Source organism: Panthera leo, chromosome Y (assembly GCF_018350215.1).
Source record: "Panthera leo isolate Ple1 chromosome Y, P.leo_Ple1_pat1.1, whole genome shotgun sequence".
Lineage (NCBI taxonomy): Eukaryota > Metazoa > Chordata > Mammalia > Carnivora > Felidae > Panthera > Panthera leo.
The window spans coordinates 5,825,824-5,853,026 of record NC_056697.1 but is presented as its reverse complement, the minus strand read 5'-3'; the positions used below and the strand labels follow the sequence as shown (position 1 = coordinate 5,853,026).

The following is a 27,203-nucleotide window of genomic DNA, read 5'->3' as shown; positions in this document are numbered from 1 at the left end:
ACCTGTCAAGCTTCACAGCTGTCAAGCATCTATTTTGAAAAATAATAGGGAGATTTGAGAATGCCTTTGAAATCCTCTTTATTCTTGTCCTGTTACCCTAAATAGCATCTTCCTAGGGTCATTTCTTAAGAAGATGCCCATAGGGGCGCCTGGGTGGCTCAGTCGGTTAAGCGTCCGACTTCGGCTCAGGTCACGATCTCGCGGTCCGGGAGTTCGAGCCCCGTGTCGGGCTCTGTGCTGACTGCTCAGAGCCTGGAGCCTGTTTCAGATTCTGTGTCTCCCTCTCTCTCTGACCCTCCCCCGTTCATGCTCTGTCTCTCCCTATCTCAAAAATAAATAAAACGTTAAAAAAAAAAAAAAAAAAAAAAGAAGATGCCCATAGACTGAGGTGAGGCCAAGCCACAGTGGAGGCCACTTGGCCTCACCTGTGAGGGATGCTATCGCCTTGAGCGACCTGCACAGACACAGACTTGACTTGGTTGTGTATTACACACGTGCCTGTGCACACATCAATTTACTGCTTGATGTTGTCTTTTTTAATGACTGGCATGCTATGAGCTACTCAAAAGCTGGATGGAGGACTCCATTTACTTGGTAAATTTGATGAGAGAGAAGAAAGAAGCAGTCGGAGTGATGGTTCAAGTCACGGAGGGCAAAGTGAGATGAATTGTCCTCCTCCTGTCTTCCCAGTGAGGTTCTGCAGCTTTAGCGAGGCTCATTATCACCCAACAGACCTGTTAAAAACACAGCTTACTATACCTGTCCCTAGAATTTCTGATTCTGCAGGTCTGGGGTGAGAGCCTAGAATTTGCATGTCTAACACGCTTCTGGCCACTGATTCTGGTTTCAGGGCCCTACTTTGAGAACCACTGCTATGGACTTGTCTATGTGCTAGGGTTTCTCTCTAATGCCTTTCTCTGCTTGGTAAGATGTGCTGGGTTGTAGCACTCAGTCCTCCTCTGCCGCTTGGCCCCAGCATTTTTCTCCTAACCAGCCTTCCTTCATTCAAGGTTATGCAAACTTGATTAAGGTCTAGCTGGGGTGCAGGTTGGGGAGTGGTTCAAACAACGTGGCATTTGTTTCTGCTCTTAGACGAGAACCATTCATAAGCTAGACCGTTCTTTCCACCCTGTGTCCATACCCTCAACTCTATGTTCTTCATTTTTGTTTCATAAATGGACCTCGGCTACTTATGAACTGCCTTCTCTAAGGTTCCTCTTAAGGATTCCTCATCGAGACCTGCATCCCTGAACACAGACGGTCAGAGGAGGCATTCATGGGCTGCCTCACCTATTGGAACCGTAACCGATGGTTCAAAAGAGCTATTCCAACCCTCTCCCTTGACGAATGAGTATAGTAAAGCATAGGTTATGGTTCCACACTTACTTAAGGGGTCCGTTTTCACCAAAAGCAGGACTCCTTGATCATAAACAGTCTACATGATGGTTAGCAAATGCTTCCTTATGATGCAAACATATGCCCTAAGAATTAAGTGCTTTATGTAAAGACGGGACAACTTATTGTCAGCGAGATGGAGGGGCAGATGGGCCCGAGTGAGACACTGTGCTCTGACATATGCCAGGAGGTGGCAAGGAGCCCAAAGTTCAGGAATAAACAGTAACAGTGATGTTTGAAGCCAATGGGACACGTGAGTGAAAATATTAAGGCAGGGCTTGTCACCTGGGGTGCAGGTTGGGGAGTGGTTCAAACAACATGGCATTTGCCCCATGGCTTGAATTTATTTTACTCATTGTTACGGGTTTAATTGTGTGTGAGCGGGGTGAACCCTCAGTGCAGTAGGACCGGGTCCTTTTACAAAGGGGGAATTTGGACACAGACGCACTCAGATGTGAGGGTAGAAGGCCATGTGAAGACTAGACTGGCTGCCATAAGCCAAGGAAATCAGGGAAGTTAAGAGAAAGGCATGGAACGGATCCTTCCCTAGAGCCCTCAGTGAGAGCATGGCCCCACAGACATGTCTTGTCTTGATCTAAGTCTTGATCTAAGACTTCTAGCCTGTGGAATGGTGACGATGAATTCCTGCTGTCTGAACAACTTACTTTGTGGTGCTTTCTTATAGCAGCCTAAGAAATGTGCAGTCCCTGTATTTCATTTTGAATTTTAAATGATATCAAGAACAGTGTGAGATTGTGATTCATAAGAAACATATATTTGGTAATTCAGGTGACCAAAATACATATCTCTTGTTTTGGTCTTCATCCACTGGTTCCTGGCTCAAACCTCTCGAGATGCCCTGTGACAAGAGTGATGGAGGTGTCCTTTGCTGTGCTAATGCACAGACTTTTGGAAAGCCTAAGGCTGGGGGCTACTTCTGAGTGACCCCCAGCCTATGAACTTTCAACCTCACCCCTACATCTGGGAAGGGGAGAGGGGCTGGGGGATGAACTGGTTGCCAATGGCCAGTGATTTAATCAGTTGTGCCTCTGTAATGAAGCCTCCAGAAAAACCCAAAAGAGGTTAGAGAGCTTCTGGGTTGGTGAAGACACAGGGGTGAGGAGACTAGAGAGGTGGTGAAGGCTCCATTCTCTTTCCCCAAACCTTGCCCTAAGTATCTCTTCTGTCTGCCTGTTCCTGAGGTATAACCTGTTATTAAAAAATGATCATGTGGTAGAATGTTTCTGTGTGTTCTTGTGAGCTGCTCTAGAAAATTAACCAAACCCAAGAAGGGGGTTGTTGGAAGCTTCAGTCTTCAGCATGGTGGTCAAAAGCAGGTAACAGCCTACACTTTTGGTTGGCATCTGAAAGGGAGGGGGCAGTCCTGTAGGCGTGAGCCCTTTACCTGTGGGATCTGCTGTTAGCTCTCTTTACAGGCTCAGAAGTGAGTTAAATTCTCTGACACCCAGGGCGCCTGGGCGGCTCAGTCGGTTTGGTGTCCCGCTTTGGCTCAGGTCATGATCTCGTGGTTCGTGAGTTCGAGCCCCCCCGTCAGGCTCTCTGCTGTCAGCACAGACCCTGCTTTGGATCCTCTGTCCCTCTTGCTTTCTGCCCCTCCCCTGCCTGCACTCTGTCTCTCTTTCGTTCTCTCTCAAAAATAAATAAACTGAAAAAAAATTCTCTGACACCCTACTGGTGTCTGAGAATTGCTCAGTGGTATGCAGGGAATCCCAGCCCCCCCCCCCCCCCCCCGCCCCCCGGCAAAAACACACATTGGAATTGGGTCCTGGAACCCAAAAGAAGCAGTATTTTTTAAATATGTTTTTTTCTAACTTTTTAAAAATGTTTATTTATCTTTGAAAGAGAGAGAGAGGGAGACACAGAATCTGAAGCAGGCTTCAGGCTCTGAGCTGTCAGCACAGAGCCTGATGTGGAGCTTGAATCCACGAACCTTGAGATCATGACCTGAGCCAAAGTTGGACGCTTAACCGACTGAGCCACCCAGGCGCCCCCAAAAGAAACAGTATTTACGTTGTTGGATTTTCATGTTCTCCAAAAGGGGGTTATGGGTTACGAATATAATTTAGTGCAGAACTGCGTTGAAGAGCGCATTTTATGCTTTCTGTGGATATTGTGCCTTTGGAAAGACTTGAAACAACACGTAGAAATTCATAAGATTGATCTTACTCATAAACAATTGAAAACCATTTTCTTTATTGTTATATCAAAATGTATTAAGGGCTCTTAGAATTCGACTTCTCCATGGTTAATTACATGAGCTACCCAGGACCTTGTAAATTATTAGCAGTCACCTCTTATGTGCAAATCATTCATATTGATTGCATCTTGCCAGCTAGACTAGACGTCACTAGTCACAGGTAGACGTCACTTTGACTTTAGATGATCACAGGTGGTCCTTCATAAACATGTCTGTGACCATCTTATAAAACCACCTTTCTTGTCATTTTGGAAAAGAAGACATTAATTTTTTTTTGAAAGCTTGCAATTTATGATGGGTAAGTGACCTGGAATGTGAAATAGGTTCTTTTGACTCCCAAGTTGGGCATGCTTTCAATTATTAGAATATTTTTTTTTTGTTCAAAGGAGCAATGTGTTGCATATTTTTTAGACTTCCTGGGTTCCAGTATCTTCATTTACAAGGGGAGAACATTGGGCTTGAATCTTTCAACCCTGGCGATTCTTGCGGTGATGTAGAATGTTCCTCAGAATCTTGTGTTGCCAGTATTCCTGATGGCTTTTGCATATTACTCAGATCCACAATAATGAGTAACCTGGCGTGTCCAGAAGAGTCCTTGGTGGGGGGGTGCGCTGGAGGTTTAGCGCTATCATGGGATGCTTAGATCCTCCCTCCCAGCCCATTCTGCACTTTCCCTTTCTCCTCAGACCTTGGTGACCATTTTTCAGAAAGTTCCCCATGTCATGTTCACTTCCAAGATGTGAGTGGTTTGCATCATCATTCTGGTCCCACCCTGAGTATTCTGGAATGGAATAATCTCTATGTGATCTTCATACTCTCACAGGATGGACTCTGGGCTGTGTCTTCTCCTCCAGCTTTGACCTTTTTCTTAGGCTTATGTTTTGGAGACAGTGATCAGAGTATTTCGTTAACTAGAGAATCAGCAGGCAGAAGGTCTGAACCTTAATAATTCCTCACCCCTTTGCTCTTTTGGTTCGCAAGGTTTCAGTGGGGATTCAGGGATGGAAAACTCAGAACAGGGTGATGTGTTACCGAGATGCGGAAACTCTTTCCCCTGGAAAGTTCCTTGTATTACAAGACAATTACACGTCATTCACGAGTTAGATTTGTTTTGTTTCCAGCAGGAACATGGATTAAATGACCCTCAGAGGTCTTCACTGATTTGTAATTATATGGTATCATCTGAGTCAGAATTCTACAGTTTACAAACATTTTGAGAGCGTATTTAGAAACACATTTCGAGTCCCTTTTCTGGTGTTGGTTGTGTTTACAGAACAGGCTTGGCCATATTTGGATAGATTTTATTCTTTTTTTTTTTTTTCTTTTTAACATTTGTTTCTTTTTGAGAGAGAGGGAGAGACAGAGTGCGAGCGGAGGAGGGGCAGAGAGAGAAGGAGACACAGGATCTGAAGCCGGCTCCAGGCTCTGAGCTGTCAGCACAGAGCCCGACACGGGGCTCAAACCCATGAACTGTGAGATCATGGCCTGAGCCGAAGTCAGACGCTGAACTGACTGAGCCACGCAGGTGCCCCAGTATAGATCTTATACTTTCACAGACAGGAAGTGGCAGAAATGCCCACTGATGCAAATGCTCTGCACAGAAGGTGACTTTATGAAGATCTAAGAGAAGGTCTCAGCTGATTACCTGCGGAGAAGTCAGAATTCTAACAGCTCTCAAAACATCTTGAGATCACCGTAAAGTGCTTGTTTCAGTTGGTATCAGTGAGAGGAGCAGTCGTACAGCAGTCTTTCCGGGTAGGACACGGTTGAATCCTCATGTAAGTAAGAGAGCTTATGACGTCATTGTTTTAGTGGCCGCCTACATGCCTTCGCTTTTTGCTAAAATTTCTCTTGATCAATTTTCTGTTTCGTCCATGTTTAAAACATCCTACAGTAGGGGCGCCTGGGTGGCTCAGTCTGTTGAGCGTCTGACTTGGGCTCAGGTCATGATCTCATAGTTCATGGGTTCGAGCCCCGCGTTGGGCTCTGTGCTGACAGCTCGGAGCCTGGAACCTGCTTCGGATCCTGTGTCTCCCTCTCCCTCTGCCCCTCCCCTGCTCGTGTACTCTGCGTTTCTCTCACTGTCTCAAAAATCAACATTAAAAAAAGTTTTTTAAACATCCTACGATAAAAACGCAGCAGCAGCAGCAACAATAACAATTAAGGAACAGAAAATGCCAAAGAAATCTTTTACGCATCGCTAGTGAGTAAATGTTAACGTCTACTTCGGCGTGCTGTAAATTTGCGTACCATCATAGTCTTTCCAGAGAATTCTAGTAAAAGATGTAATTAAGAGTTGTGTAAAGTTATGTTTTTCCACATTGCTCTTGCATTTTTTCCTGCTTTGATAATGATTTTAATTCCTCGCAGGAACTTTGGAATGGTGCTGACATGTTTTTTTAAAAAAAGATTTCTGTCCTGCCTTTCAATTGTTTCATCCACAGCCTCAGGACAAAGTTGCTTTTAAATGCACAAATAAAAAATAGCTACCAATGGCGACTTGAAACATATTGAAACAATACCATGTTCTTCTTCTGAATACTTTTTTTAAATTTATCTCATCTTTTTATTATTATAACTTCAACCCTTTCTTTTTTTTTTAAATTCCCAATGTTGAACTTTTTTTTCAATATATGAAGTTTATTGTCAAACTGGTTTCCATACAACACCCAGTGCTCATCCCAAAAGGTGCCCTCCTCAACACGAATCACCCACTCTCTCCTCCCTCCCACCCCCCATCAACCCTCAGTTTGTTCTCAGTTTTTAAGAGTCTCTTATGCTTTGGCTCTCTTCTTCTGAATACTTTCAAGAGGACACAATTCTGTTCCTTTCAGGAAAGCATGTATCAATATGAAGTCATGTTGTCATGCATCCTCAGAGAGGCTGGCCCCCTGAGAAGGAGTTTGTGGGGACTTAATGAGATCTGTTCTTGGGCTAGAATGCTCTGCAGCTCACCTGCTGTTTCCTGTCGATCCACCTTCCTCTTCTGCACGGGAAGGGCTCGCTTTCCTGTGGCTCTTGAGTCCTGCCACTACGTGGTTAACTTCTTCAACACCCTCACCTTTTTCAAAAATTATGCCTCATATCTACTTGGCTTTTTCCAAAAGCCTCTCAAGTGGAGAAAACTCATTCTCTCCCCCTGCACATATATGGGAAGGTGATTGGTTTTCACAGGTTGTGTTAGTCATGAAGCATATGCTAAGCTCTCGAGATGTGAGCTCACGTTACCGTACTGGGTGACGTTCCCAGGATCACCGCCTCAGGGGAGTGAAGGACACAGCATGGGGCAGGAGTTGGGCTGTCATGCCATCTGTGGCCACAGCCTCAAGTGGATACCATAGCATCATCTGGAGCTGGAAATGCCTCGGATGTTACTGTGAATGGGACAAGGGGGTTGGTCCTTTGTGGCCCAGCATCAGCCAGTACTCCATGTGGGACTCTCCCGGAAGCAGTGTGGCCTTGGGTTAGGTAACCTCTCCCAGCAAGTAGAGTTTATGGGAGGGGAAAGGAGGGGTTTAGGTAATACCCATCAGTACTCGACACTCCCAGTAGGCACATTGATCTTGGTTCTGGGGTTGTAGGGACATCTGGATGGTGCAGGAGAAGATTCACTACAGACAATTACTGTTTTGTGTGACAAAATTCTCCCTCTGGGGTAGAAACAGCTCCAAACATTGGCACCCATTGGACCTATCATCCTCTAGAACTCTTTTCTACCTTATACTTTTTAAACTACACTTTTCCTCCCTGAGCATAAACACTTAACCATTTTCATGCTTTTCTTTGGTTTCTACAACTGCTCTGTGTCTTTCATCACTAGGCCTTCGTTCCATAATCCCTCAAAGTTCGGACAATCTGTTGGCCTAGTGTTGACCACGTGTGTCCCATTATAAGAAACATTTAGGGCATCTGTCGGTCTACAGATTCCAGGGTCAGATTGAGATCTACTGAGTCAGTCCCGGAGAACCGCAATGTCTAACAGATTCCCTGGGTGATTCTTTGCACCAGAAATTTTGGAAGCATTGTTATTACTGGTCCTTCCCCTTTTAATTTCCTGGGTAGTCCTGTCTATATGTACTTTCCATACGGGAGGCCATCGAAACTCACACTGAGTGTCCTCAGTGGACCTCCATCCGGCCACTGATAACACCTCACTGCTTAGAATCGCAGGCTACTGTCTGTAACATACAGATCGGTTTCAGAAGTCCTTCACTAATCGTTTCCTGAAAGCAGACTGGGGAAGGCAGGGGTAGCCTGCCCGAGAGTAACTCTCAAAGATGTGTCAGTGTGGCAAAGACAAGGAATTGGTAGAGGGCCAACATAAATTTGTATGAGATTTCAGTGAATCTAAGAAGCCATGGATGGAACATCTATTTTTATGCAACCCCAAGAAACAAACATTGTACTAAAATCATGACACAGGTTCGGAGATGGTCTTTGTTAAAAGAAGCATCACTGGGTCACACTAATATCTTGTTGCTTTGTCATACGTTCTGTCTGGTCCGGGAGGTTTGGTAGTTTCTTCTGTGTCCATTTGCACTTTTTTGTTCATCTATCGGTAATCATGTGGCACACCTCCTTCTGTGTCCCATTGCTTCAGTCCTGTAACGTATTCGTTACTAGTGGCAAGAAAATAGGACAGTGCAGTCTTGTGGCAGTGAGTCTTACCTGCACTCTTTCGTTCTGTGTACACCACAGTTTTGCCTTTCAATGCCCAATCATTGTCTAATTACATTCATCTCATTTTAAACGGCAGTTAAACCCAACATGTGTAGAACCAACAACGTACAGAACTCAGTGTCATTGGTGACAGTAAGCGCAGCTGGGACCAAGGTCACGTTCATGGAATGTTGACCACCACGTCACGGCTGCTACCAGGCCAACATTCACGGCGTCACACCAAACTACAGTTGGGGAAAGCGCACCCTGACTTTGGGGACAGTCTGGCGGTGCATCTCAAAGAAGCACAGTGTCTCACAGCTTTGCCTCAGGCTGTTGAAGGGACATATTGTACATCCAACAAGCTGGATCCTGGGCGTTAATCTGCTTCTAGAACTCATTGCCCTTTTCATTTCTGCCAATCTTTCTTTCTGTGCTTTGTCTCGAATTCCCGTGGAATACAGCAGGTGTACCTGGGGCCCCATGTTAGTGGGGACCCCGTGTCCCAGACTGGACAGTACTGGTAGTTGCCATGGAGACTGAGCTGAAGCTATAGAACCGAACCTAGCATCAAAAGTTCAGACGCTGCCACGTCCCCACTCAGACAACTGCTGAAGGGACCACTGATATGCAGCCCACTGAGCCGGTGGAGGTCCCCACGCCAGTGGCTTTTCGTGCAGTGATCTTAGTGCAGATTTCCCTGTGCCTTTTGATGCCAAAAATAATTTCTGCTTGTATATTTATATTATTTTATATAGAAAGAAGTCTTTATATCTCAGGTTTATGCCCAGAGACTCAATATGCCATTTGCTCTGGCCTCTTTGGATTCTTTCTGTCCTCCTTCCCTGCTCTGTCCCCTTCCTTCTCCCTTACTGCTCCTTCTCTTCTCCTCTTCCCAGTCTTGTCTTTCTCAACATCACTCACACACAAATGATTAAAGTCAGGAAAGCTTCGAAGAAGAAGAGGAAGAAGGAGGAGGAGGAGGAGGAGGAGGGAGGAGGAGGAGGAGGGAGGAGGAGGAGGAGGAGGAGGAGGGAGGAGGAGGAGGAGGAGGAGGAGGAGGAGGAGGAGGAGGAGGAGGAAGAAGAAGAAGAAGAAGAAGGAAGAAGATGCAGGTGTGGCTGACCACGGTGCCCACCTTGGGGAAGGTGGGCGGTTGTCCCTACACAGTAAACATGACAGGTCTGCCTGGCGGGACTCACCACTTTAGTCCACAGGCATGTGTTTACCTTCTAGAAGAGCCGAAATGGCGATTGGCGAGAGGTTCCTGGAATTGGAGGAACTCACGCACAATTGGCACGTGAAGTAAACATTTCAGAGTGATGAATGAGAAGGAGGGAAGGAGACTGACATTTATAGGGACTGTTCTTTATTGCTCAGGTCTCCCATCAACAATGCTTTCGGTGTTCAATTTATAGCAGGTACTCTCTTCTCACGCTTCCCTTGCTTTGTAAAACGAGTCATTTACTAAATTTTAGTTATTACCTTTAATGCTCCCTCTAAACCTCCTTACGGCTGGATTTATTTCAGCCTAAGTCATTTATTCTGCCTTGAAATCTTCCAAGGTTTTATGTGATTCCATGGAGATGGCTCATCTTAGTGGAGGTGTCTCTGGAAAATAGAAATATGGCTTTAGACAATACATCTCTGAAATCTTAACTGTGGCAAGAATGCATCAGTAACTAGCATATCCTTCCGGAGATTAAACTTGGTAGACTGATGTTTGAAACGTCCTAAGAAAAACCAGTCCTCTGATCCCCTGGTGGGTCCTACCATTCTCATAGGGACACTAAGGAGTAAAAATTCTGTCTTGATCTGATAGTCTCCTACATGTAGAATCCTTTGGAATATTCCTTGTCAAAATTCATAGTAAAATGTTAATAAAACGTAATGTTTTCCCATATGGCATAGTCTGGCACTTGGCTGTTCTATAAATTTTCTTTAGATAACTTTAATTACATGCGTCTGTAGCAAGATAATTAGCACGGTTATGTCTTAAATAATTTATATTTTATACTGCATGCAAGCTTTGGTTCCATTTTTAATATTGCCATGACGAGTAGAAACAGAATAATGAACCCACTTCCTAAAAGCACCTGTCCAAGAAGGTGAAAAATTTGTTCAGTTCAGTCTACTCATTTCATCCTTTTTACCTCCTCATGACCTAATGATTAAAGTGTAAATTTTTTGTACGACTCCTTATCCATTCGTTTACTTATTTCATCAGTAATAATTGTTAAGGTTGTGAGGGAGCCAACTGTAAGGAAGAGATATAGACAGACTGTGTCTCTAATGTGTTCTCATTGCATGAGTGTGTGTAACAGGGGGTCTGTGATAGTCGGGGTGTAGGTGGTCAGGGAAGGCTTCCTCAAAGAAGTGGCATTTGCAGTGACCCGAAGGACACACGGGGTCTGGCTTGGCGGAGGCACAGGTTCCTGATGGAAGGTTCTCATTCCCAAACAAGCTGCAGGGTGTGAAGAAGTGACACCCAGACAGTGTGGCCAGGCATGCATTCCAGTGCTGGGCATTTGGAGAGAGGTACATTGTGTATGGCCAAACGTTGTTCTACAGAATTCAGCTCAATGTGAGATATTTGTAGAATCCAGAGAGAATTTTTTGAGAGGGAGTAGGGGATGAAAGGCCATCGATTTACTGAGAGTAATCCATAACATTAGAAAGAGATCCTACTTACGAACAAGTATAAACACAAAGCTCTCTTTTTTTTCCTATCCTTTGAAGTAGACTTTTTTAAAGTTTATTTATTTATTTTGAGAGCGACAAGAGCACAAGCAGGGGGGAAGGGGAGACAGAGGGAGGGAGAGGAGAGAGAGAAAGAATCCCAACCAAGCTCCACACTCTGAGCATGGAGCCCTATGCGGGGCTTGAACTCATGAACCATGAGATAATGACCCAAGCTGAAGTCACATGCTTAACTGGCACCCAGTAGATTTTATTTTTTAGAGTAGTTTTAGGTTCACAGCAAAACTGAGTAGGAAGTACAGAGGTCTGTAGACTTCGTGCTCCCACATATGGATAGCCTGTCCTATGATGAACATCCCTCACCTGAGTGGCTCATTTGGTTAAGGGTCGGACTCTCAATCTTGGCTCAGGTCATGACCTCACAGTTCGTGAGTTTGAGCCCCACATCAGGCTCTGCCCTGATGGTGTGGAGCCTGCTTGGGGTTCTGTCTCTCCTTCTCTCTGCCCCTCCTGTGCTTGTGCTCTCTCTCAAAATAACAATAAAAATAAAGAAATAGTTCAAGCCACATAAATGCATCATCCAATGTCCTTCTGTTACATTATCTTTTAGCTGCTGTGGAATGTGTGAGAAAGTTCCAAGTATATTAACAGTAGAAAAGCACATCCTTATGATAACAAATGAAATTAAGTATATTATTCCATGGTTCAAATTAATAGGAAATTATTCTGGATTAAAGTGAATTCCTAAATTTTAATCCATGCCTTCATTTTATTTTTTACTTTTTAAAAAAATTGTATTTATTTAAGTAATCTCTACACCCAGTGTGGGGCTTGAACTCACAACCCTGAGATTAAGAGTCACAGGCTCTTCCGACTAAGTCAGTCAGGCTCCCCTCAATGTTTTATTTTAAAAAACTTAACAATGAGGGGTGCCTGGGTGGCTCAGTCAATTAAGCATCTGACTTTTGACTTTGGCTCAGATCATAATCTCACAGTTGTGAGATTGAGCCCCGTCAGGCCCTGCATGGAGCTGACAATGGAGCTTGCTTCAGATTCTCTCTCTCTCTCTCTTGGGCTCATTCAGTTAAGTGACAGACTTTGGCTCAGGTCAGGATCTCAGGGTTCGTGGGTTCAAGCTCCACATCAGGCTGGCTACTGTCAGCACAGAGCCTGACGTAGGGCTTGAACCCACGAACCCTGAGATCCTGACCTGAGCAGAAGATCCTTAACTGACGGAGCCACCCAAGCTCCCCCAAAAACTTGTGTTTAATATAAGAACAAAATTGTTAACTGAAAGTCACAGTTTGTAGGGTTGAATGGTAAATGTTTGGTCCATAGTGGGTTTTCTGGGATAGTTTCAATTTCAAATGTTCCATACTGCCGTTGGACAATGGCTTAGTGCTGTGTTTCTGAAATGGAAAATTGATTAGTCCTTGTTCCACACTTACACCTGGTTGTGTTAAGGAAAATATGTGGGATCTGTTCTCATTCTCTATTCTTTTTTCAAATGGTTGTATCTCGATAGCTAGTTTTCATTTATCTTTATCCTTGTGGGTTGTCTTTGAGGGAACGAAGTGTTTTCTTTACCTGAAGCTTTTGAAGAATTATTTTTCTTTAAGGAGAAAAAAAATCAAAAGGCTAGAAGAGACTTTGAAAATGTCATTGAAATAATGTCTGGGTGCAGTTGAGTGAACTTATATAAACTCTTTGAAAGTTGGATTGACTAGCATTCATGTTTGATCTAGTTAAACCAATAAAATACAGGATGTAATCTTTATATAATTACCAAAGTCCCGCTGTCTGATCCTACCTGGAGGTTACAATAATGATTCAACAGGCAAACGCCTTTCTTGTCTGATGTACTTTGACTCTTTATCTTTGCTGGCTTTAACCCAGAACAAGACTTGATTGCCAATACTGTATTTTATTTTTGTTGTCAAGTGGCTTAACTGGGGAAGGCTATTGTAATCTGACTAAGAACTTCCCCTAGGGCGGGTTGTTGAAAACTACTGGATTCTTGTATTTTTCCATTGCTCTCCTGCTCAAAGAGCATCACAGGTAAGCAATGTAGGTGGATGGTAGTGTGTGTGCACCTGGCTGAAACACAGTAGCTGGAGTTAAATCAGGGGTTTACCCACATCCTTGATGCCATTAGGCAGGGTTTTTAGATGTTCTTTGTAGAGATAAATAGAATGCCAAAGGCTGATTGATAAAGGCAAAAGCACAGAACAGCTGCAAAACCTTTACATGGGCGGGGGGGGGGGGGGGGGGTGGTTTAAGAAAAACAGGAAACTTAAAACCCCAAAAGGAAATGTAGAGACACATATCTATGTGTGTGCATGTTTGTGTGTGTGTATAGAAAATTTTTTCATGGAGCAAACATCATGCATAAAGTCAAAAGGCCAACGATCACTGGAAAATTTCTACAACACCTATTATAGACAAATGATTATTCAATCTAATTGGCCCTCGTAGCTGCTACAATGGCTATGGTTAAGCATTCAGAAAAGAAATGGTAAAATGCACAGACTGTTCACTCTAAAGGAAATACAAATGGCTGAAGGAAATTAAACCAAAAAGAATACCATTGCCCAGTCATCATATTGGCAAACATGGCAGGATTGTTACCATCCAAGGAGAAAAACATGACGGGCTGCCTCTTCTGAGCCTCACTAATAAGATTGCATTGGGTTATACAGAGGAACTGGGAGATTTTAAGTACAGGATTACTCCCTCCTGAAAACAATAATCGTGGCAAACAAAGTAACGTCAATCATAATGGACTTTTTTTCTGACCTCTAACTCCGTGCCAAACATTTTGCTCAATACTTTATGTGGATTATGATTTTAATCTTCTTAAGCATTCTAGGACATACTGTCTTCAGTGACAAAAAAACCTATTATGACCAAAATGATCTTTCATGCTTGCTTGCTATTGCCCCAAATATTTCTGTATAATGATAGTTTTTCAATTTGTGATTAGTGGGAAATTTTGCTTAAAATGAAAATGCCTTGGTTGAGGAAATGCATTGATGTTAATTCCCCCCGAATGTAAACAGCTTAGCAGATAGGCTCTGTGACTATTAGTTTTTCTGTAATTTTGACAGATGTATGGTCCAATACCATAGGGAGCACTGGGTTTCCGCATGGTGCCAGGCACTAGAGGATGCATTTGCTGGGCAGCCAAATGCAGTCTTTGCTGGAGTTTTGGTGTTTTGTTGTTGAGGTCTGGCCATTTTATCTATAGTCAAAGGAAACAAAAGGAAACTAGTCAAGGTGTTGTAGGTACACGACTTGTCCAATCCTCTCCTTTTTTTTTTTTAACCATCTGACATGTAGTACATAACAAATTTTATTTCCAGCAATAAGTCCAAATCCACTGTAATCTGCATTCTATCTGTTTACCCAACCACCCCTCCTGTTCTCTGCTTCAACCCCTCAATCTGATCTGCTGCTTCTGGAATGTACGATACTCAGGACCATCCCAACCAATTCATTCCTGTCCTTCCAAGGTTCTGAGTCTGGAGATTTCCTTCAAAACGCTCCATAAAAGTCACCCTTTGTTTAGCTAAACCTTTACCCATTGTGGTGTGACAACTGTGTTTAACCATTTGCTTCATGAATGTGGATATTTTACTTGGCTTCTTTGAATCCCAGTTTCTTGACTTTAAAAATGGGTAAATGAAGTTTATGTCATTATGTGGGATGCCTGGGGAGGCTGAATATGGCAAACACCAAAGCAAGTGCCTGCTGTGTAGATGTGGTCATTAGTACGATAGTATTATTTATTGATAATAATCCTGTCAAAGGCATATTACCCGATTGGTGTTACCGTATCAGCCAGGCAGCAGTTGCCATGCTGACTTTGCAGCCCCAGTGTCTCTCACGTGACTTTTGATGGAGGCCGTCTCTGTGAGAATCAGGAGCTGGTCCATTTGCTGGTGTGAAGCATTGAAGCAAAGAGGAAAAAGGAAGCCCTGTCTCTGGGACCACAGTCTAGTTTGGGAGCTGACTTAAATAAAAGACCTATATCCTAAGACAAGAGAGGATGGGGTACATACTTCTCTCCAGAGCAGCCCAGCAAATGCAGAAGCAGTGAAGACACCCTTAGGTTCTCCAGAGGTCCTCCCCATCTATCCAGGAAAAGAAAGACTTAGAAGGGACCGGGGTGGAAGCTGGGCCAGGTCAGTAGGGGGACGGGTAGGTTGATCTTAGTTTAGCTGAAACTGGAGGTACATTCTGGGATCTGGGGATGTAAGGCTGCCGAGGAGAGTTAGGGCCATATGATAGATGTAATAGCTAAAGCTTTAACGTGGGGCTGAGGCCGTTTAGCACGATGATCCGAGCCTAGTGGAAGAAACTTTCTGATCCCATAGAGATGAGATTGACTCAGTAGGAATCCTAGATTATGAGCATATACTATTGGACATAAGATATATTGAGACAGATTATTAGGAGCAGAAGAGAAAAATGTGGTATATCCGTACAATGGGATTGGACAATAAAAAGGAATGACGTATGGTTTTTGTGGCAATATAGACAGAGCAAAAATACCATACCGTTTAGCAAAATGTAAAACATGATGCCCAGTGAAAGAATCCAGACACAGAAGGCCACATGTTGTATAATCCCTTTTCCATGAGGTTTCCAGAATCAGTCTGTAGGAAAGGAAAGTAGATGAGTGGTTGCCAGGGGCTGGAGGGAGGGAGATGGCGGAGTGAGTGCTAAGGGATACATGTTTCTTTCTGGGCTGGTGAAAATGTTCCAAAAATAGATAGTGGTGATGGTTGCACAGCCTTCTGAATATACCTTTTAGTATTTAGAACATACTTTTTACTACAAACCGCTGGTTTCTATACTTTAAAACAGTGTGCTTTCTGTGTCTACGTTATGTCTCCATGAGCTTGTTATAAAAGGATTTTTAAGAAGATATATTGATTTTCTTTTCTCTGAACTGAGCGCCAATGTAATACTAATCTATGAATAGAATATGATGTTGTCAAAATTCAAAGTTTAGAGATTCAGACAGAGGAAATGGACTTACTTGATGTCATACCCAACCGTGAACTTCCAAGAGCTGGAGGCCACGGCATCTAAATTATGGGGTGGTGGCGTTTACTATCTCTACCAGCTACCCCAGTCTAACACACACGCACATAACCTATCCCAGCCAAAGGAGGAGTCGTGACCAAGATGCCAGTCATGTGGAGTAAGAGATTTCCCAGAAGAAATGCTAACGTTAGAGACAGTAAACTGTAGTCCTAATCTTTGTTCTGTACCGAGTGAATATCAGGCCGTGCTAACTGGCGTGTGGGTATTATTTCATTTCCTTATGCCAGTGACCTCACGCATGGCATATGGTTATGTTTTATAGATGGATCAATTGAGGTACACGGATAGTAAATCCCTTGTCCCCCCGTCACACATCCAGTGACAGGGAAAGAGAAGGCTTTTCAGTGAGGTCTGACTCCCAGGCAGCCAGCAGGAGACATGGCTCAGACACTTTTCCTTTTAGGCAGCTTGAAATCCTCATTAATTTATATGTCTTTGTTTCTATCATGGGGTCAGGGCCAAAATTGGACTTACATTAGAAGCGCACTTTCTATTTTGGGAAGAGAGAATGATAGGAGGGCAAAAACGGGTCTTTTGTTAATGATAATATTGAAAAATGAAATTCACACTATGTAGCCATGAGTTAGAAAATTATTGAATGAGCCAATATTTCTTTTTCTTTTTGCAGAACAACGGTTCCCTGGTTTGGTGTCAGAATCACAAGCAGTGTTCTAAGGTATGTTCCCTACAACTGTATCCGTGTTGTCTACAACTGTATCCGTGTTGTTAAAAGCGTTTAATTTTGGAATGATTGTGGAGTCACAGGAAGTGGCAAAGACAGCAGAGAAGGTACGTGTACTGTTCATCCATTCCCCACCAAATGCTTACGCTTTCCATGTTTGTAGAACACCATTAGAAGCAGGAAACCGACACGGGTGCAATGTATGTATATCCATCCGTGACGTTTCATCACGTGCAAATTCAGTTCAATCAAGATACCTGTGGCGGTTCTTCTGTATGTCGCCTTATTTCTCTGCTTGTACCTTTTTCAATCCAAATAAATTTTAAGGAGAAAACATCTTCTGGTTGGAACCAGAAGGTTTACTGCATCCTACCTACCCTTACGTGATTTTGTACGTAGTTTGATTTGCAGGAATTTGCAATACTGTCATTCATAAGGAATGCACAGTTGGTCATTCAGATGACCAAAATATACTTTCCATATATTTGATCTTTCTCTACGGTTCTTGGCTCACAGTTCTCAAGACCTTGGAATTTTCTGAGCAGTAAGAGCAATGGGAACGTCTTTTGTTATATTTGGTCTCTTGTCCTCAGTTTCTAGAATCCTTTCAGAGCCCTACAGGTGAATGGGTGTCCACCCCTTACCATCATAACGACCCCTGGCCAACACAGTGGGGTTTATGTGAATGACGTGACTTTTGGAACATGTCTGAGGATGGGGGCTCATTGCTAGGGGAACCCACTCTGAATAGAAGGTTGGAACTTCCAGCATCCCTGCCCCTGATTGCCAGGGAGGGGAGAGGGCTGGAGGCTGAATCAACCATCAACTGCCAATGATTTAATCAATTTTGCTTAGGTTAGGAAGCCTCCATTTAAAAGCAAAAACAAGAAAAGAGGGTGTTCGGAGACCTTGCAGGCTGGTAAACACGTACAGATGTAGATTTGGGGACAGGTGATGTACCCGGAACATCATCGTCATTTCCCTGTGCGTTGCTTTGGGCTTCGGTTCCATCTGGCTGTTCCTGAGTTAACATCTGTTTATAATAAACCCGTCTAAACTGATTAATTACTAGTAAGTAAAGTGATTCTCACGTGTCCTGGTGAGCCGCCCGAGCAAATGAATGGAAACCAATGAGAGGGTCAATTGGACCCTCCCATCTACACCAGGTCAGTCAGAAGCACAGGTGACAAGGGGACTTGCCAGGTTGGCATCGAAATGGGTGTGGGGGCATGGAGGAGGGGTTGGGGAGCAGCCTCCTGGGACTGAGCCCTTAACTGGTACAATCTGATACCGTTGCCAGGTACATGGTTTCAGAATTGAGTTAAATTGTAGGACACTCAGCTGATGCGGGAACGTTGGTGAACGGCTGGGGTAAACTGTCCCCCGACCATCCACACGCAGGTTGGAATTGGTTGCCGAACATTTAGAATTGCTGGTTAGTTTGATCCTTTAAATTCAAAAGTGTCTTCTCCATTTTTGAGTATTCCTTCCTGCACACACCACTCTGAAGTTGTCATTCATACATTTCATAGCATACATTTTACCTCAATCCCAAAACATCGCAAATTAAGAAAAAAAAAGAATATATATGTATTTGTAATATGTAGTATATAAATGAGTAAAGTTTACTACTGGCTAAAAATATTGGCAACTTTGGGATCATAATAGTGTTTGACGAAATTTATGTCATAAACATTACTATTAGACCGAAAATTGAAACAGTCCTTTATTGTATAACTAAAATTTTATCTGAGCCATACATAATACTGAAATAGCATATTTATGAGGAACACGATTATTTTGAGAAGTCTTTCAAACACATATCTCACAGTAAATGATTGTACAATAATATTCCTAAGCCAAGAACTTTACTGTAATGATAACGTTCCAACATCCATGCACACATTATAACATGGAATACATGTGACTATTACTCAAGATAGAACAGAATTCTTAGGTAATGTGAAATAATCTGGTGAAAATAAGCTTTGCTTAGCTCTGACTTGCTAAATCTTGGGCAGAAATGAAATGTCTGGTTTGGGCACTGTTCCTCTTTTTATGTAATAACATAAACATTTGTTCTGAGAAGACATTTTCTGGTGTCTATTATATTAATTGTTCTTTAGTTGGAATGTTGGGTAACTTGTTTATGTCACGATTGCAGGGAAGTATGTGTGTATATAAACATAGAGAGGAAGAGAGAGAGAGATGATGCCGTGATGCTGATAAAGTCTCCTAAGTACTGCTTTTGTCCAGTTTTATATTAGTTGAGTATTACACGAATTGCCAGCATTCTCTTATTTAAGCTACCCCTTTTTTCCCTATTACGTTAAAAAAAAGTAGTTCTTTTTTACACACTTCAAAGAGATTTGAATGGAAAAGTTCATTTCAACTCTTTTTTCTTTTAAGTATCCTAATTAAAGACCCTTCGCCCTGCCAGGACAGCAGGTTGTTAAACCATATCTTGTTATCGAATGATCAAGGCTGACACGAGAGACTGAATTTCACAAGCAGAGAAATCAATTTCTTTTTGCCTGAAAGCAAAAATGCATTAATAAGTCACAGCTAACCCCACCAGCAACTTTGGAATATAGTACAAAGCTGACATAAGTTTAAGGGTTGTCTTTAGTCTGAATCTTTGGGAATGAATCTTACATATTAATCACAGTCTATCTCCTTTGGAAATTTTCACCACTGGGCACGTTTGCAGATAATTACAGTTTGCATTTCTTTTGAGATTTGTGGAGCCTATGTAGTCTTTTCCTCTTAATCTTTAGGTTAATGAGGTAAATGGTGAGTGATAGTAACTCCATTTTACAAATGGGAAAATTCAGGCACATACATATTTGATGACAGTCCTGGAATCACTCACCAAAGGGGTAGACGTGTTCCAAAGTTTAGAACGTTGCCTTCTGCATCGTGCTAACAGAAAGGAACAACTTCAAAACCAATTTTGAACAAATATTGGGACTGAAGAGTAAGAAATAACACCCAGAAGTAATGATGATAGACAAGGTTTACATAATGTTTTATAGAAACCACACATGCTCATCATTTCTGCTTACTGTCTGCAAATATGGGCTCTTCCTCCGATCTCAGTGCCCCCACCCCTGCTCCTGGTCCGTGTGCCATCATCTCTTGCCTGGACCAGTCCATGAACTTCCTGTTGTGTCTCCCAGCCTCCTCTTTTGCCTCCGTGTAGTCCCCACAGGGCTGCTGGGAAGACCCTCTACACGTATACGCTGAGTCATGCTGCTGTGTACCTCACACCTTCTGATCTCTCTCCATCTTGCTCAGACCAAAACGTTGGCCCTGTGTCTCCAACTGTCCCCAACTTCATCTCCTCCTACTTTACAGCCCTTCGAGGTTGCTCTCCTCTCCCCACAGAGCTCTCCTTCCTCAGAGAGACACCCAGTTCACCCCCACCCCTCATTCCCATCTCAGCCTCGCCTCCCCAGATCACCCCCGCCATTTGCATGCTTCATTTACACCCTAACGTGGCCCCATGGAGTTATTCCTTTATCTCTCAGAGTCTGTCTCCTTCGCCAGAAAGTAAGCAGCCACTATGTATGAATGAATGAAACCTGTACATTACATTTTGTCCTCCCTCAAAGTACATCTTTTTTTTTTTTAATTTTTTTTTTTTTAACATTTATTTATTTTTGAGACAGAGAGAGACAGAGCATGAACAGGGGAGGGGCAGAGAGACAGGGAGACACAGAATCTGAAACAGGTTCCAGGCTCTGAGCGGTCAGCACAGAGCCCGACGCGGGGCTCGAACTCACAGACTGTGAGATCATGACCTGAGCCGAAGTCGGCCGCTTAACCGACTGAGCCACCCAGGTGCCCCTCAAAGTACATCTTTACTGCATTACATTTAGGAGAAAAGTAATATGTAATCCATTTTGCATATGTGCGAGTTTGCAAGATTGATTATTGTCCATTTGGAAAATCTACAGCTTTGTCCTGTACTCTGTTCTCCATAATGACATCAGCACTATGAACTCAAGGGCCTTTCGCACCATTCGACTCCTAGATAATATAGAGTAGTGACTCATTCATTGTCCATTGTAGGACATTGTAGGCTTAGGTAGTCGTTTTCAGCCTGGGGCGATCTTGCTCCCAAGGGGACATTTGGCAATGGCTGGAGATAGTTTTTGTTGTCACAACTGATGGTGGAAAGCCACAGGCATCTGGTGGGTGGAGGTCAGGGACACTGAAAAACAGCATACAGCACACAGCACAGCCCTGTACAGCCAGAGTCATCTGGTCTAAGTGTCAGAAACGCCGAGACTGAGAACCCTGCTCTGTGCATTTTGGCCATTATAAAAGACATTAAGAACACAGCTCTCTTCTCAGCATATTCTTATATGGCGGAAAACAAGAGTGGAATTTACTAGGCATGTGGTACGTGTGGAGCCCCGTCAGGGGCTTGTTACGTACAGGAATTGTAATTCTCATGAAATACTCTCTAATGTAGGCAGGTGGATTGCTCTTTACCTCCTAATCCACTTTCTCCTCTACTAACCCAAAACTAGTTCTTCAACCGAGGACATTATCACCTAGAATTAATCATCTACATTTCCCAAAGCTTTTTTGCTGCTAACTTATTAAAAGCCTATTCAATGCAATTGGAATGATCGTGAAGGACTTTTGAAATGCCTCTCTATAGGAAACTGATTTAGCTAGAAAATGCACTCCTGGCTGTTCCCCTTCTCTGTCCTCTACTGCTTAGGATGCAGACCGATGGTAGGGGCTCCGGCAGCCGTCTTGGTCCATGAGTTACCCTTGACGATGGAGGCCAGTGTGAGAATAACCAATAAGAAAGACAGAGGGCATCTGGGTCTTTGATGCCATGGACTCCCCATTATAAGTCTTAGACTTCTTAAATTATTTACACATGAAAGAAAATTGTCTATGTTACTTAAGTCACTGTTTTTACTTTTTTGGTGTTGTTCTGTGAAGATGCACCTGAATCAGTGAACCTGATCTTGACTCTGTAATTGGCATGACCATCTCTGTTTCACGGATGCTTAGGAAGTTTGGATGATCTTTGTATAATGTCACTCAGCTACTAAGTACTGGCAAGTACCAGAGATGGGATTTGAACTGGGTTCTGATGGAGTCAGAAGCCAGTAGTTTTCCCATCGTGTTCTCCACACATTTTAAGTATCATAGAACCTTACAAAAATTACAAAAGATCTTTTGCCCATTGTAGAAGTTGATGCCCCTGGGGCGTTTGGTTTCCCCCAGACCACTTCTATAGCTATTATGAAATGGATCACTTCCTGGCCCAACTCTAGGGAAACAATTGTGGCCCAACTCTAGGGAAAGAATAATGTTTTCTCCTTCTCTCTCTTCAATCTCCATTGTCCAATGGGAAATCAAGAAGAGGCTGTTTAAAGATGGCCCGTTCTACTGGTTCAGCTTCATTCCGCAAATGCCTGGAGAAATGGATTTCTTAGAAATTCTTCCATTAAGGTGATTCCTCACACTGAGAAAACACGTAGCTCAGAGGAACACAGGTACTCCAAAATAAACTGTTTGCAAAATTGACACCTGAACTAAGTGTCAGTTTAGGATAAGGGGCAAACTTTTAAAATATACCAAATCTACCAAAAAATGATACCTTTTAGAATAACTTACTTTCAGGACTTCACTTTTAGTAATAACTAAATATTAAGATCATCTCTTTCTTTTTTTTAATGTTTTTTTTATCTTGAGAGAGAGAAAGTGCACTCGTGACCATGGGAGGGGCAGAGAGGGAGAGAGAATCGCAAGGGGGCTCTGTGCAGATCTGGGGCTCGATCTCACGAACCATGAAATCGTGTTCTGAGCCAAAATCAAGAGTCAGATGCTCAACCAACTAAGCCACATAGGCACCCCAAGGCTGTACTTTTTAAAAATGTTAATAATTAACTAATTTAGAGAGAGAGAGAGTGTGTACATGCATGTGTGTGACCACAAGGGGCAGAGAGAGAGAGAGACAGAGAATCCCAAGCAAACTCTGCACTCTCAGCTCAGAGCCTGATGTGGGGCCCGATTTCATGAACCATGAGATCATGCTTTGAGCCAAAATAGAGTCAGATGCTCACCTCACTGAGCTCACGGGCACCCCAAGATCTTCTAATTAAGACAGTAAACATATGCCTTTGGCATAAAACCGAAAGGCATTTTTCTATTCTATCTAAATCTTTGTAACCCATTTTTATCTAAATGTTTTAATCTGCAGTCCTAAATACATTTTGGAATGAAACATTAGTGGGGTGGTATAAAAACGTAATAAAATGTCCTAATAAAATGTTTAGTTTTGACAATGTACATTATTTTAAGAACTTCTTTTAATTAAATCTGTCTCTTAACACATTATTCTATACCAAATGTAATGTAAATTTCCTAATTTTTCCCATATAACACAATGGGATGGCTTGTTCAGGTTTTTCACTTATGTTTTTATTTTATTTTATTTTATTTTATTTAAAAATTTTTTTATTATTTATTTTTTATTTTATCTTATTTTTGAGAGAGAGAGAGACAGAGCGTGAGCAGAGGGAAAGGGCAAGGAGAAGGAGACACAGAATCCGATGCAGGGTCCAGGCTCTAAGCTGTCAGCCCAGAGCCGAGTGCAGGCTCAAACTCGCGAACCGTGAGGTCATGACCTGACCCGAAGTCGGACGCTTAACCGACTTAGCCACCCAGGCAGCCCTGTTTTTATCTTAACATTCTCTTTACATTTCATTTACTTGTTCTAATAGAGTTTGATGATTTCAGTCTCAACAAATACTCATTGAATTGTTCTGTGTCCCAGGCCCTCATGATTAAGTAATACAACAGCACGTTTGGTCTTTGCCCTTACTTTTTACTGTTTTGGCTTCCTGAGCAAATCCCCTTTTTAAAAATCTTACTTCATTCCTTTGAAAAAATTGGCCCAGGATCCCTTAAGAGTCCCCAGTATTGCAATGACCCACCTTTCCCACTTTGTCCTTACCCGCTGGAGCATTTGGGCACTTTGAGGATCCGTCCTTCCTTTGCTCTTTGCTGATCCCGTAATTCTTTTCCAATTCTAGCTCTCCTCCCTTTCAACCACTCTGGGGTTCCCCTGAACTCATCCGTTAATTGGTTATTGTATAAGTGAGCGTGGCCCTCTCAGATTCTGCTCACCCCCCCACCCCCGAGGTTGTTCACAACCTGTAAGTCATTCACGACTCACCTGGATGGCAATATTTGCGAAAGACAGAAGGGTTTGAAGGAGACCCCAGCTTCTGGATGTTTATGGTAAGAGTTAGATGGGTGGGTGGAGGTGAGGGAATGTGAGTGATGTGGACCGTTGGGATGGCTCTTTGTAGGAAGGATGGAGAGAAGAATTCTGAAGCTAGAAGCCTTTAAGGAATATTCCAATGTAACTCTTTCACAGTGCAGTTGAGAACTCTGATCCTAAAGTGAGACTTATCCTGCCCAAGGCGACCTCCATAAGTGGAGGATTCTAGTTCCACCCCCAGACCTGCAGGGAGGAGACAAGGGCAGGAGTTCAGTCTTCAGTGGCCAGTGATTTAATCGATCCCACCTATGCAGTGAACCCTTCATAAAAACACAGAAGGAGGGCTTTGGAGGGCTCCAGGTTGGTGAACACAGCCAGGTGCTGAGAAAGCAGTGCCCTTGGTGAGGGTATGGAAGCCCCATGCTTCTCTTCCATCTGGCTGTTCCTGAGTTATGTGCCAGATGATAACCTGATAATGTTGTCAGTAACACGTTTCTCTGAGTGCTGTGAGCCATTCTAGGAAATCGCTTGAATTCAAGGAATGGGAGGTGTGGAAATGTCTGATTTCCAGCTACTGGTCAGAAGCACAGATGACAAGCTGAGGTGGTGAGAGGAAAGCATCCCTCTAGGACTGAGCCTTTGACTGTGGGAACTGATGTCATCTCCAGGTAGATAGCGTGAGGATGGTGCAGACTTGTTCGTTGGTGTGGGGAAGCTTATTCTCCCCGCCCCCCCCCCCCCCCCCCCCACTGTAATTAGCGTCTAGTACTTTATGCCAGGGGTCCGCAAATCACAGTAACTATTTTCATCTCTGTAGTTCTGTAGCTCGTAAGGTCTCTGTGGCAACGATCAGCCTGCCGTTGTAGCATGAAATCAGCGATAGAGAATACATAAACAAATGAGTGTGGCTGTGTTCCAATAAAACTTTATTTATGGACGCTGAAATTTGAATCTCATGTAATTTTCACATGTCATGCAACTTGATTTTTTCCTAACCATTTAAAAATGTAAAAACAATTCTTAGCTCACCAGCTGTACAAAAACAGGTGCCAGGCCATTGGTGAGAGTTTGCCAGTCTGGTCTATGGCATTGCATTAACTTGTGCAAAACCAAACTTCAACAAAACAATAAAATGCATTCTTCCCTCAATACAAAGACGTATCTTGATGTATTCAAACTCAAACAAGAGTGGACAGTTTCTAACATCATTTGTGGAACATTATTGGTTGGTGTGTGAGGATTTTTGAATGAATGCGTTATAGACAATAGTAAGAAAACGTCAAAGAAATCACAATTTTGGAAAATCCACTGTTGGAATGGGATTACTCGAGCCAGGAAAAATTGTGAAGGACTTCAAAATGAGCAAAACAAAAACGACTCAGAATGAGTGTGTTGGGTTAGACCCTTCCAAGTTATCTCCAGTGTTCATTGTCTCTGAGCTATTTTCTTAGTCTGCAAATGGTAGAAAGCTGATAATAATGCAGATGATTCTTGTCCATGGAAATGCAAATGGTTGTGGCCAGTGGAATGCAATTGATGCTCCCCCATGAATAGACCATTTTGCATCTATTTGTTAATCCGTTCCAGTAAGTCTGGTTGCATGTGAATATATTTATATATTTCTTGGATTCCTCCTTTGAACCAAATGTAACCTATTACTGGTCCTTGCACGATTTCATGGGTTCAATCTGATCTTTGACATGTGTTCATTTTATGTTTGCATGAGTGTCATACATCCACTTTATAAAAGATTTATCCTTTGCCATGATGCTCTGCTACCTTGTAGGGAGGCATAGCACTGTTGATGACAACCCACCTATCTGTGAGGAGCCTGGGGCCTCATCCTTCTCCTTTTGGGTGCTATAACTCACGCACTCCACTTGTTTCCCATTTGGTTTTGAGGAGATGTGTTGAAAAGCAGTAATTTAGGGCCCAGCCTTGGTGCCTTGGCAGGCTGCTTTGATCACCGTGGGAGTTTGGTTCTTACAAGGGCTACAACTCCAAATTCTGAGTCCTCTTCCAGGTTTATTCAGAGCCAGATTTTGAGGTGAGGAGTATTGGTTTTGCTTGTATGAACATCTGGACAGCTTCATTTGACATCTGCGAAATTTACTGGATAAGGGTCAAACCTCTGAAATAGAATGGAATGTGACTGTTGAAGGTTTTTGTTTTGTGTTAGATGCTTTCTATCATTTACATGATAATGATTGTGAATCCATAGAGCTGAAGGAAAACATATCTTAAGGAGAAAAGTGAAAACTCAGACACACATGGAAGGTCTCTGTGTCCAAAAATCTAAGACCAAAGTTGAACATTGTTTACTTCTTTGCAACTCTAATAAATAGTGGATGAAAACATTTAAAGTCTATGGTAATACTGATATTCATATAGTTTTCCCCAACTTTATACATTCAACTTCAAGGACAAAGTTGATGTGCAGTGAGTATCAGTTATCTACATACTGATGTCTCTTGGGAATTGCCAAATATTTCATAGGCAAAGCCACCAGTGACACTGATTGCCAAAGAAGTGTACGTTTATAACCATGGAAGAAATAGCTTCTTGTAGAAAACTTCCCAAGTGGTATGATGAATTCCCTTTATTGTACCCGTGGTCTCTCCATCAGTAAAGATCATGACACTGTTTCTCAGGAGAAAGTAAATAAGATATCATGATCTGAGAAGAGAAGACAGAAATTCCTTAAAGCAGTGGTGGAATTAAAATTTGCATGGAATGCATATGAGAAGAAATTGTTGGGTGTGTGAAGGTTGGACTGGTGTGGTTTTGACAAAGCCGTCTGTACCTACATCATATTAGCATGGGTAATGAAGATTGTTGAATTGTCTGACAGTCATATCACATCATGCCAGAGAATGGCATGATTTTAGGTCCCCAAAGATGAACCCTGGTCCTGAGCGCTTACCAAGAGATGAAGCCTCTTTCAAGGGAGACCTGAGTCCTTGAACTTTACGGTGTAAATGCAAATGGAAATCAAATGAGCAGCGGGCTGGGATCAGGACTATTTGTGAAACATCATTCTCCAGTACACTGTCCAGGGTCCCTCTGCAGGAACACGCAAAGGGATATCATCTGTGATGCAAAGTCAGAGTTGGGAAAACAAGAGAGAAAGGTGAGAGAATCTGAAGCAAACAAAAGCAAAAATAACTTATAAATGGAGT

General features: G+C 42.9%; 1 protein-coding gene across 1 annotated transcript in view; it reads left to right on the top strand.

Annotated features, from left to right (window-relative positions):
• Positions 1-27,203, top strand: part of ANOS1 (anosmin 1) — a 182,256-nt gene that overhangs the window by 18,357 nt on the left and 136,696 nt on the right. The window contains exon 2 of the mRNA XM_042926553.1: positions 16,713-16,760. Within this exon, the coding sequence (XP_042782487.1) occupies positions 16,713-16,760 (48 nt within the window). The remainder of the gene's footprint in view (positions 1-16,712; positions 16,761-27,203) is intronic.